Source organism: Petaurus breviceps, unplaced genomic scaffold, assembly GCF_028583685.1.
Source record: "Petaurus breviceps papuanus isolate PSGF00001 unplaced genomic scaffold, PetGlider_PUasm1.0 120, whole genome shotgun sequence".
In the NCBI taxonomy this organism is placed as follows: Eukaryota; Metazoa; Chordata; class Mammalia; order Diprotodontia; family Petauridae; genus Petaurus; species Petaurus breviceps.
The window spans coordinates 426,363-439,254 of NW_027185627.1; the positions used below are offsets into that span (position 1 = coordinate 426,363).

General features: G+C 43.9%; 2 protein-coding genes across 7 annotated transcripts in view; both read left to right on the forward strand.

The window, feature by feature from the left end:
* UNC13B (unc-13 homolog B) overlaps positions 1-12,892 on the forward strand; it is a 341,071-nt gene that overhangs the window by 312,481 nt on the left and 15,698 nt on the right. For 3 of the 6 annotated variants that reach the window (XM_069088739.1, XM_069088747.1, XM_069088727.1), the window contains 6 exons: positions 616-766; positions 2,286-2,354; positions 4,139-4,228; positions 4,613-4,744; positions 7,732-7,859; positions 8,546-8,631. In XM_069088739.1, coding sequence (XP_068944840.1) covers positions 616-766; positions 2,286-2,354; positions 4,139-4,228; positions 4,613-4,744; positions 7,732-7,859; positions 8,546-8,631 — 656 coding nt within the window. The remainder of the gene's footprint in view (positions 1-615; positions 767-2,285; positions 2,355-4,138; positions 4,229-4,612; positions 4,745-7,731; positions 7,860-8,545; positions 8,632-12,892) is intronic. The other 3 variants (XM_069088763.1, XM_069088755.1, XM_069088734.1) reach the window with 1 other exon arrangement.
* Positions 1-12,892, forward strand: part of RUSC2 (RUN and SH3 domain containing 2) — a 445,432-nt gene that overhangs the window by 128,541 nt on the left and 303,999 nt on the right. The gene's annotated exons all lie outside the window — the stretch shown is intronic.

The following is a 12,892-nucleotide window of genomic DNA, read 5'->3' on the forward strand; positions in this document are numbered from 1 at the left end:
CCTTTCACAGTCATATTTACCATTTTCCTTAGGTTGGAAAGGGAAGAGGGGTATATATCTGTGACTATTCCCAGGGCCTGAATATGGTACTGTTACATGTTACTACCCTCCTGGGAGAGGAGAGATGGAGGATGCGCTTTATTGCCCTGGATCCTGAGGAGTAGAGGTGGTATGTGTCATTGCCACCATGACTCCCGGAGGGTAAAAGAAGGGCACGTGTATATGTTGCTGCCTCCAAGACCCAGAAGAGAAAGGGAAGGATGTGTGTGTATGTGCAAGTTTGCATGAATGTGTAAGGCCACCCTACCTTCTACCCTAAATATGTCGTTAAGGAATTGATCTGTAGAAAAGGAGAAAGCATCTACTGATTAGGTTATCTAAAGTTCCTCTAACAAGAATTTCTTCTTGTGGTTAGAGATAGGAGAAAGACTTGTCAGGCAGCTGATTCAGTATTGCCCAGAGGAGCCACCTTAGAGAAAGTAGCATCATGCAAAGCCATTGGCCTGAGTGAGGAAGGTGACCCTGAGATGATTGTGGGGGACCTTTTTAGAGTATCCTGTAATTTGCTGTAGGAAGCACACTACTGTTATAACTACAAGGACTGTGTTTTCTCAGGCACTTTGCATGTCTGTCCTCCAAGTACATGTGTCCTGGTGTACCAGCAGTGATGAGCACCCTGCTTGCCAACATCAATGCCTACTATGCTCATACCACAGCCTCCACCAATGTCTCTGCCTCTGACCGCTTTGCAGCCTCTAACTTTGGGGTGAGTATATGTATACACATGCACAGGTGTAATGTTTTCCATCATTTATTAAGTTTGTTCTTGCAAAGACAATCCCTTAGAAGTTGTTTATTTTCTCCTAATGTGCTATGTCTGGAAGTCAGGTCACTGTCACCCATTGAGTGGTGATGTCTGCTTATAGCTGTAAAAACCACATAGATAGGGCTCATCTTAGGTGTAGATATTTGCAATAACAAAAAAGAGAAGAAAAAGGAGTAGCTCATACTTCTACATTTGGGTTACTTTTTTCAGAAAAGAAAACTGCTGAAATCTGAGCATAAATTATTTGAGAAAACACAATAAGAAAGATATAAACTAAGAAACATGGAGCAAGGTTGAAAGAGAAGCCTTTAAATATATCAGCTCATCTTCTTAAAATATCATCACCCAAAGCAATAGCATCCTCATCCAAAGTCTTTAAAGAAAACATAGATAATCATTTGTTGAGAATGTTGTAGACCAATTTCTTGGTCAGGTATTGATTAGTGTTGATGGCTTCTGAAGTGCCTTCCACTCAGAGATTTTTTGATTCCTCCCAGGAATGGTTTCCAGAGCACTGACTCCCTTACTAACCCATAACTCACTAAGCAGCAGCCTCCTGATTGCATGAGCTCCCCAGTGAAACTCATTGTAGTGTTATCATAGTAACCCTTGTGGTGCTGTAGTCAAGCCAAGTCAATTCAACAAACATTTACTAAGTGCCTTTTCCTGTTTGCCAGGTACTTTGCTAGGCACCAAGGATGTGAACAAAGGCAAAAAACAGTCCGTGCTCTCAAGGAACTCCCAGCGTAGTGGGAGAGACCACATTCAAGCTTTTGTGTATAGACAAGATATAAACAGTGATCGTTGCAGATCGTTGCACTAGCCTTAAGGGGCATGAGGAAGGACTCTTACAGGAGATGGTATCTGGGCTGGTTCTTGGAGGGACCCAAGGAAACTAAAGGGCATAGGTGAGGAAGGAGAGAATTCCAAGTACAGAGGAGTCAGTGAGAATGCCCAATGTTGGAAGGTGGAATGTTTTGTGCAGGGAACAGCAGAGGCCAGGATGAGAAATCAGCTGTTCTCTCAGTGGATCTCAGAGGCCCAGTTGATTTGAAACTGGTTTCACAACATGCAGTTTGAGTTTCCTTTCTCATTAACTGAGGAACTGAATTGAGCTGTCTCTGAAGGATTAGGGATGCCATGCACCTTGGCCTGGCTGCAACACCAGGCTTCTGTTCCTAAATCTGTATCATGTACAAGAAGCCCTGTCTACCCACTGTACCTCAGTTTCCCCAGGAAGAACAGGATAAGGCTCCACAGGGCTGCTTAAGTGCCTCAAAGAAAAATCTAGGGGATCTTGAAGAGCCTGTTCCTAAACTTGCATCATTGTTCCTTTGTCAGAAGTCAGGACCAGAAAAGGGCATCAGGCTCCTTCTTCTTCTCTTCCCTCGCACCATTTTGTTCCTGAGGGCTCAAGACTAGGTAGTCACAACTACCAATGTTTCTTCTCTTTTCACAGAAAGAGAGATTTGTGAAACTGCTGGACCAGCTGCATAATTCTTTGCGAATCGACCTCTCCACATACCGGGTGAGCGAAGAATCCCAGCCTGGCCTGCTAGTAACATATAATAAAGGGGATAGTAAATAGGATTATTGGGTGTAGTCTTTGTACTGAGTCCCAGTTTTACAGAACAAATCCTCTTATTAAAGGGATTTGTTCTGTGAAGTTTGGATTGAGGCAAAGGGCCACCCTTGAGCACCTAGAGGGCCACATGTGACCTTGAGGCCTCAGGTTCCCCACCCCTGAAATAGTGATAGACCATACCTGGAGGTGGCTCTGATGGTTTGAGGGGTCAGGAGGCTGCTGGGTGGTACAAGTAGATACAGTGCTGGATTTGGAGTCCTCAAATCCTTTTCATATACTTACTGGCTGTGACATCGTGAATACATCATTTGTCCTCTCTAAGCCTCAGTTTCCTTATCTGCAGAATGGGGATAACAGTAACACCTACCTTGCAGGTCGTTGTGAGGGCTATAAATATGCTGACCATTCACCCTTCTTACAGAGCCGCATAGACCTGCATGGCCAGGGCCACTGATAGCCACAGATGGTGACGCTGTGTGTATGTGTTCAGCTGCCCCAGTCCTGGCTCTTGCCCTGTGCTTTGGTTAATCCTGTGAGCAGGTCATCCCTAACATTCAGCTGCCAGATTTTAAGTCCTTAATTTAAAGGCTCCACCCCTTCCTTCTCTTTCTCCCCCCTATATCCCCTGCCCAAATGAAACCTATGCCAGGCCCCCCATTTGTTTTTTAAATTATTATTTTTTCAGTTTTTAAACATTTGGCTTTTTTCTCCTTCCCATCCACTGAAAAATTAAGACGGAAATAAATACAGAATCCCTGTATCACATAAACTTCAGAGAAAGAAGGGGAAGCTTGGCTCAGGTTGGAGGTTTGCACGCATGGTGTTTGCCCCCATAACAAATCAGAGCCTGAGCAAGAAGGAGAATGGTGAACCCAAGCTGTTTTCCCAGGTCCCCTTGATCTGAACAATAAGGGCTTCACTACTTTCCTTAAAATGTAGCGAATTCTAAGAAAAGCAGACACACCCACATTTAAATGTAAGTGCAAAAATTGCCTTGTAAAGTCAAAGGGAAGTGAGGTTTGAATGATCTGCATGCCTTTTCCCTTTCCATTTGCATGGATAAGTGGAAGTTCATAATATGGTATTTTGTTGGTATCCTGAACCATGTAGGTTGTTTGAGGACTTGGTTTCAAATCTTATCTCTGATGCTTAATTGCCTGTGTGACCTTGGGCAAATCACTCAGCCTCCTTGGACCTCAATTTTCTCATCTGTTGAATGAGTGGGTTGGGCTCGATCACTTCTGAAGTCCCTTCCAATTCTAGGTCTTTTGCACTATCATGTTTCTTCCCCCAAAAGTTGGAGATGCCTTTTATATGTTTTATAGTTTTTTATATTTTTGGTTTTTATAGTTTTATAGTTAAAAAGCATTTTTCCCAAAATGGAGGTTAATTTGCTTGTGAGATCAGGCTTCAATGAAAAGTCCCTTCTAATCTCATTATCAACAGCTAGGATCAGCTTCCTGATCTCCTGTTAAAGCCTATTCTAACATCAGAAGGATATATCTGTATACATAAAACATACTTCATATTGTGCATAGCCCTTTTCTTTGAGAGAAGTGTTGGGTTCTGGAACCCTTGAGGTAGGGAGGGGGCAGGCAGAGAGAAGCATGTTAGATGGGATCTAGGGATGGTTCAGCTAGGGTGACAGGAGTTATTAGGTGGATGTTTCTTATTTGCTGAATTTTTTCACTGTTGTCTGCATTTGGTTTCCACAATAATAATTATAGAACAATTTTCCTGCTGGGAGCCCAGAAAGACTTCAGGACCTAAAATCCACTGTGGATCTTCTCACCAGCATTACCTTCTTCAGAATGAAGGTGAGTGTCTAAGGCTAGGTTGGGAAATTGGTTATAAAAGGGAAAGATTCTTGGTCAGGCGTAGGTCTCTCTCCAATCCCAGATTCAGGAGAAGTTTCTTATTCTTTCATTCTTCCCCTCCTCACACCTTGTTTTATGTGGAAACACTACACTCTGTGGGCTAAAGGAGATGAGAGTGGGTTGAGTAATCCTCCAGTAGCCCCATCCAAGGGCATAATCTGATATTTAAGGAAAAAGGATGGCCATGCAAGGGAATAGTGGAAAGAAAGCTTTTCCTAAGACTGACCTTGGAAGGAAAGAAAGAAGCTCCACCTCCCAGGTTAGCAGGGTCCGGTATGATACAGAGTCTAACTCTATGGTCATGTTCCTCTGGATCCATTATAGGTACAAGAGCTACAGAGTCCACCACGTGCCAGCCAGGTAGTGAAGGACTGCGTGAAGGCCTGTCTGAACTCCACCTATGAATACATCTTCAACAACTGTCATGAGCTGTACAGCCACCAGTACCAGACTGAAGTGAGATGGCCTGGGCACTACCTCCTTCCCTTCCCCCTTCAACTCTTGTTCCCTGTCTTTCTTTTTGGTGATTGATCTGTCTTTTCCCTGGTGCTGTGGCCATTTGCGTTTTTGGTTTGTTTGTTTTTTTAAATAGTGTTCTATTTTTTCCAATTACATGTAAAGATAGTTTCCAACATTCATTTTTGTAAGATTTTGAGCTCTAAATTTTTCTTCCTTGTTCCCTTCTCTCCCTCCTCCCCAAGATAACAAACAAGCTGATATAGGTTATACATGTGCAGTTGTGTTAAACATATTTCTACATTAGTCATATTGTGGGAAAAAAAAACATGAAAAAAACATTTCACCTTGAGAAAGAGAAAATAGTATACTTCTATCTGCATTCAGATTACATAGTTCTTTCTCTGGATGTGGATAGCATTTTCCATCATGAGTCTTTTGGGACTGTTTTTGATCATTGTATTGCTGAGAAGAACTAAGTCTGTCATAGTTGTTTATCACATAACGTTGCTGTTACTATGTATGATGTTCTCCTGGTTCTGCTAACTTCATTCAATATCAGTTCATGTAAGTCTTTCCAGATCTTTCTGAAACCCACCTGCTCATCATTTCTTATATAGCACAATAGTATTCCATTACATTCATATACCACAGCTTGTTCAGCCATTCCCCAGTTGATTGGCATTCCCTTAGTTTCCAATTCTTTGCCCCCTCAAAAAGAGCTGCTATAAATATTTTTGTACATATGGGTCGTTTTCCATTTTTTAACACATTCTTTGGGATACAGACCTAGTAGTGGTATTGCTGGATCAAAGGATATGCACAGTTTGATTGCCCTGTGACGTTTTTTTTTAAAGCAATAGGGGTTAAGTAACTTGCTCAAGGTTACATGGCCAGTTATTTCTGGGTGTGGTGCTAAGTAAGTATCTGAGCCCGGATTTGATCCCCAGGTCATCCCTACACTGGGGCCGGTGCTCTTACTCGCTGACGCACCTGGCCTCCCCTATCCTGTGATATTTTTAATGACAAACTAGGCACTTGAGCTAATAGTTTTGTAATTTCAGCCTTCAGTTCCTTCCAAACTCTCAGACAGGTACTATGTAAGATCTATGATTTATTTACAGTTAGCTTGAAACTACCTTGAACAGTTACTGCTACTTGATCTAATATATTTTCAAAAGAGATTTGTGGTTTGGAAATCTTATGAGAATTCAACTAGTTTCTCTGTTCTTTCTTTTTCATTACTGAGATGAACATATCCTTTGAACTATGATTGTTAAACAGTTAACAATTGACCTTCTCTTTGATGTTATTGAAGAATTCTTCATTGACTCCAGCTTTTAACAGAGATTTCTTTGACTTGATTAATTTTCTGTTTATACCTGACTTAACATTATTTGTGGGCTCCCCATTCTCTTCCCTTGGGCTTTCTCTTTTGGAGAGATGCCCTTAGCCTCTGGCTAGACTCTTTACCTGTCAGCCAGACAGCCTAGTTTCTGAGTTCTGGCCTGTAGTGAACCTCTATTCCCAAAGTATCACTTATAAACCATTTCACCTTTTAAAGTTGGGTAGCAATGGCTTTTATCCTTTTCCTACCTACTGTTTATAATGTCTCCTAAAATCGAGTTAAGTCCTTTTCTTGACTTTTCTTCTTCTGCTAGATGAATGACTATAATTGGTCTGGAATCATTTGGACCTAAGTAGTGGTTCTCTCAAAGATCTTTCCTGTATCAGGGCGAGGTCCAGCACTCCAGGGCCAATGCTAGCACTTTACTTCTCTTATTGGGATAAAATATGTTTACAGGAAACATTTCCACTGGGTCTAGTAAGCAGTCACTTCTCCCATCCCTGAATATTTTTACCATTTGTTGACAGCCTTGACTTCATTCCTTTTCTTTCCCTTATGGCACAGTGGAAAGTACACACGCTCTGTGGGTAGAGTTTGAGGACTTGGTTTCCAATCTTATCTCTGCTAATTTCTTGTGACCTTGGGCTAATCACTCAGCCTCCTTGGGCCTCAATTTTCTCATCTGGTGAATGAGTGGGTTGGGCTCAATCACTTCTGAAGTCCCTTCCAATTCTAGGTCTTTCGCACTATCATGTTTCTTCCCCCAAAATTTGGAGATGCCAGATGGACCCAGCTCCTACTATGTTGTCCAACATTCTAAAGTTTTCCATGATAGGTTTGCATTTATTATTTCTGTTATCACTGCCTAACTACCATACTTTTCTGACCAATCAAGTCTGATTGGTGACTTGCCCTTATTTTCTTCAAACCTGTCGTTCAGGTTACCGAGGCCTAACTTTTCACAGAGGCCTTATTCTTGCATCCAAATGGTCCCCCAGTTGTCTTCTGGGCAGTAAGATTTCCCTCTAGCTATAGAGACACTTTCATGAGACAAACTGTACTGTGGGGGTAGTTGTGGCTCAAAGGTTGGCTGATAGAAGGGAGCAGGAGGGAGTCAGTCATTACTTCTTGTGGGTTGGAGCACAAAGCCCATATTGCTTTAAGGACATTTAGCCCTCCTTTGTTCTGAGCCAGCTGTGGGTCTGGGGCCAGGCTTAGTCTCTTCCCCACCTCATTTATCTGGAGGAATGGGGGGATTTCCATACTGTAAATCCTAGGAGCCCCTAGACCAATCTAAATAATCACAACTTACTCCCTGAATTTCTGATCTTCCTGCATACACACTGATGTCAGTACTTTTGTACTGGAAGAAGACACTGGGTTTGGATGGAGGAGGGGAGGTCAGTGCTGCAGAGTCAGAAGGGAGCTTCTGAGGATGCAGCTGTTGTAGATCAATAGGAGAGGAGAGTTCCCTGCCCCTTGGGAGGAGGCTGGGCCAGAAGAGGAAGGGGTTTAGATTATGGGGAGAAAAGAAGAGCCTTTAGCCAAGGAGGAGGCAGGCTTTCCTTTGTAGAGGAGAGGATGTAGAATATGTGTATGTTGGGGATACTTTTAATATTGCTATGATTTCTGGAACAAGAAACAGGAACTGCCTCCAGAGGAACAAGGCCCCAGCATCCGGAATCTGGATTTCTGGCCCAAGCTCATCACCCTCATTGTGTCCATCATCGAGGAAGATAAAAATGCCTACACACCTGTCCTGAACCAGTGAGCAAGCACCCATCCCTAAACCCCTGCTGTACTCAACCCTACTCTGTCTGTCTAATGGCCTCTCTCTTTTCTGTCCCTGTATGTTTACAGTGCCGCCTCCTCTTCCTGTCCATCTGTCTGTCCATCTATCCCCTGTGTCTGTCTGGTTAACTGCCTTGACTAGGGCTTGAGGCGTGTGCAGAGATGCCATGGGTGCTCCTTCCTTTTTTGGCTGAACCAGCTACCCTGGGGTGAGAGGCCTTTTGGGCTATATGTTCTGGATGTGCTCCATGGAGGCCCAGTGACCCTGTGTTGACTGTGTTCAGTAATATGGCACTCACCATACTCAACCCTGTCTCCCCTTAGGACCTCCCTTCCTTTCTTTTTCTTGGGGTATCATACCCCTTCTTCTTGAGGCCCTTTTTTCCTCTTCCTTAGAAGTCTCCTTTCCCATGAGCCTCGGCATCTCCTCTCTCCCCACACTGCTTCTCTTCAAATTGGGCCTCTCTACCTCCCTCCTTTGGTTCTTTCCTTTCCATTCTCCTGGATTTCCTCTATCTCTACCTCCAGTTTTCCCACTGAATTTGTACATTCCCTGTCCTGGATCTTTCTAGTTCAGGGCCCCTTTGGGCCAGGCCCCTCAATGACAGAGTCAAGCAGGCCTTGTATCACACCCTAACTTTGAAACCCCTTCCATTCTCCAGGTTCCCCCAGGAGCTGAATGTGGGCAAGGTCAGTGCAGAGGTGATGTGGCACCTATTTGCCCAGGACATGAAGTATGCCTTGGAAGGTAAATAGTTAAAATCATCTTTGTCTTTCCTCCTTCTTCTCCAGAGCTGCTGTTATTGGTTGGTGCTGACTTGGCCATGTGGAATGGAGAAAGCTCCATCCTGAGATGATTTCACACAAAAATCTCATGCCAATAGGATCATTATTGAGGGTCCTATGGTGGGGAGGGGAAGTAGGTCAGAGATTTTGCTACTTAGGACTGAAGGTGACATTAGAGTCTTGGAGCTCGACAGTATGGTTTGGGAGGACAACACAGATGGGAATTTCCTGACCCCATCTTCCCAGGGCTGCAGCCTCAACCCTCTACCTGGTATGGCAGAATCCAAGACTAGGACTGTCTCCCTTCAAAGATGTCACCCCTCCCATTCCCAGGAGCAAGGCTCCCAACATACTTTTCCATTCTCATCTGCATCCATCTGTCTTGACGTTGTCCATCACGTGTGTATCTTTGTATACCTAGTCTGAGATAGCTGGCTGGGACAGTTTGATCAGAGGAAGATATCTTTCTACTCAATTCTCAGTATAGGGTAAGGATGAAGCAGAGTTTGGATAAAATTGAGGACTGAAGGAAGAGTGGGTTTGGGTGTTAGTCTTAGGAGAGGGCAATATTGTTGGAAGTAGGGTAGTAGCATCATTTCCCTATCATGTCATGGCCATGGTAAATAGGAATGTAGATATAGAGCTATAAGGGACCTCAAAGGTTATTGAATTCAAACCCCCTAATTGTACAGACAAAGAAACTTGATCCTAAAAAGATGAAGTCACTTGCCCAAGGTCACACATATAATAAGTAGCTGAGTGGGTATTTGAAGCCAGGTCCTTGAACTACAGATTCAGTGCTTTCCAGGGCGTCATATTGCTCACATGTGCCCTGTCTTCAAAGAGCCCACAATGAATCTAGTGGAAGAGATAAGATATAAGCATATGCAAAGTTAACTAGAAGACAAAAAATTAATTACAATTCAATATAGACAGTGAAGAAATGTCATAAGGCATTCCAAATGAATTGTGTGAGCAATAAGTGCTGCAGTTCATATGAATAAGAAAAAAAAAACACTTGAGGCTGGTGTGGGCAAATGAGGCTAATGCTTTATGGGGAAGGTGGGGCTTGACTTCATTCTTGAAGGATAGATTATGGGTAAATGGAGTGGAAAGGGAAGGATATCACAGGAGACACAGGAATGGTGTGGGCAAAAGTTTGGGGGCAAGGACCAGCCTTTAGGTAGGGCTGCCCCTAAAACCATTGGGATGGAGGCTTCAATGACAGTGCCAATAGTGCTATAGCATATGGTAGGGTGCTGACTGTCCCTCTGTAGGATATTTTTATCACTTTGTCTCTTAGGATTCACCAAACACTTACATGATCCAACTATAAAGTAATGAGGCTGATTACGCAAGTCATACACTGGGAAAATTTGCTCATTACTTTAGAGGCACATGTCTTCTTGGACAGCCACATCCCAAGCTCAGTGCTGTGAAAGAGAAAAGAAAATTCAAAAAACAGCTCGGCAGACATGTATTAAACACCTAATATAATGCAAAGCAACGTGCCTGGGGATACAATAGTGGTGGTAAGAGAGATCCACAGGCTCTTATGCAGTGAGGGGAGCATCGGACCTGGCCTATGCGACTTCACTGGCTGCATGATCTTTAGCAAGGCTCCTCACTCCTTCAGACCGCAGTTTTCTCATCCATAGAATGAGGGGGATTGGGTTAGATGGGCCCTGAGATTCCTTCCAGTTCTAAATTTATGATTTTATGAACTTAGTTTTCTATAGCACGTTCAAGCTTATCGATATTATTGGGGCTTAAAGAAAGAGATCAGTGTGGGCAGGGAAGCTTTTATGGAGACAGGGCTTCGAGGTTTGGTAGGATTGAAATAGGCATTCTAGGGCAGGAGAAACAATAGGGACAACACTCAGGGGCAGAGGCAGCACAGTGGGATGGAAAGATCCCTTAGAAGCTTGAGGTCCGAATATGAACTGTGCTACTTAGCCAGCTGTATGACCATGAACTTCGTGAGTAATTGGATGTAGAAGCTGAGAAGAAAGAGAGGCATCTAAGATGACGGGCAAGCATTTGATTCTGGGGGCTGGAAGAATGGTAGACTCCTGACAGTTAAAAAGGGAAGCTGGAAATGAAAATGGATCATTTCACTTGATCACATATGTTTAAAATCCAGGAAGAAATGAACAGCAGGTAACTGAGACTGGACCTTTAAGCTTCAGGTCAGAGGTCAGGGATGGAAATGTCCAGCCTAGACATGAACGTAAAACTGGAGGAGAAGATGAAGAGGGAGAGAGGATCATAGCATCATAATCACCACTGCAAGGATAGGTCATATTTACATAGCATTTGAAAAACCTTGTGAGGAACATAAAACTCAGGCTCAGATAAATGATTGAGTTGCCCATATTCAGAACTGAGAATCAGACTCAAGCCTGCTGACTCCAAGTTCTGATGCGCTTTCTGCTATAATACACTGCCTTACCCAAAATGTTAAAGGAAGAAGAGACTGTGGAGAGGTTATCTAGTCCAAGTACTTCATTTAAAATAGGGGAAAACTGAGGCCCAGAGAGCTGAAATTACTTGCCCAAAGCCACACAGTTAAGTAGAGTGTAGAGAGAGAAGGACAAGAAGGATATGGGAAGAAGCAGGGAGTAAATTCTTACCACTGTTGACCTGGGTGATCCTCAGACCTTAGAAATTGTAGCATGATTCCTCTGAGACTTGTCAGAGCACTTGCAGAGGCATAAACTTGTGTTCATGTGCTTGCCCATTATTAACCTTCTCAAATGAGGCTGCTTGGCCACAGAAGCCACTAGGTATAATAGGGAAAGGATTAAGTCAAGAAAATTCTGTAAGGCAGGAAACATGCAAATAAATGCATAACTTCAAGATGTTGGTACCTGAGAGAAGGCAAAAGTAGGGAATTTAGGAGCCCAGAACAATGGGAAAGTCCTGCTCCCTACCTCCACCATGGTTCTGGATGGGATGCAGAAATTGGTTTCCTCAAAGAGATTCTGAGTAGTGCCCTGCTGTTTCAGGGCTCCATGGCTAGTATTCCTTTGGCCTAAGAAGGAAGAACCTCATTCTCAGCCCCTACAAGGAACAGGTCTTTCCGAAAGGTCATCTAGTCCTTACTCTTCTTGCATAAGGGCAAAGGAGAAGGGATTGGGAAGCAAGGCACATCTTGGGTGGGTATGGCTGGACCCTGAAGAGGCTGCTCTGTTGTCTGCCATTCATTCTCTTTGCATTATTCACTTTGTTGTCTCTACTCTGCCACAAGGACCTACTGGTACTGTCTTTCGCATTCGCAAAGTCCTCTTTCTGGGTGGTAAGAGCTTTCAGTTGCTCCCCCTTTGCCTTTAGTCTTGCAGCATTTCATTTTATCCCCTTCCCTCTCCTTCCTACCTCTGTAGAGGAGGCCGCAATTGTTGAGCTTCAGGAGTTGGTAGCATGCCTAGCACTGTATTAGAATGAAGCCCTCAGACCAGGAACCACCTAAGACTGTTGGGCCTGGGCTATGAGGGCAGGCTTTGGGCTAGAGCTAGGGTTAGGCCTTACCTCAATCTAGTATTGCCTTTGTGTCCTCACAACCGCCAAAAGTTCCCCTTGTCCTGTTTCCAGTGCCCCTCTACCCTTTCCCCAGTACTTCAGCTGATTATCCCTCTTCTACCTGTGCCTGGTGATGAGAGTCACAGTGGGGACAGCCCCCATTGAGGGCTGTGGGACATGTGTTCTAAGAGGGGGAAGAAGGGGCTACAAATGACCTTGAACAGTGCTCTCATGGGGTTTCATCTCACTGAAAACTTGTTTCTCTGGGGAGTACAGCTCTCAGCTGGGACCTCCTTGGCCAGTATTCCTTTAACCTGAGATGAAAGACCCTCATTTTCACCTCCCACAAGTAACAGGGTCTTCCGAAGATCATCCAGTCCTTACTCTTCTTGGATCAGCTTTGGTTTTGGGAGGGATTGGGGGATGCAGCACTGCCTTATTGGGACTAAATTCTTTCTCAACAATAAGTTTGGAGTCTTCTGAGTGATCTGTAGCCCCAAACTCCTGAGTTAGGGCCTTTGAACATTTGTTCTTCAGGCCTTGCTTGTGCCTATAAGAGTCTGCTCCAAGTTCTCTATTGCTTTACTGGGCTATGCTGGTATGAAAAGCTAGTGTGTGTGTGTGTGTGTGTGTGTGTGTGTGTGTGTGTGTGTGTGTGAGAGAGAGAGAGAGAGAGAGAGAGAGAGAGAGAGAGAGAGAGAGAG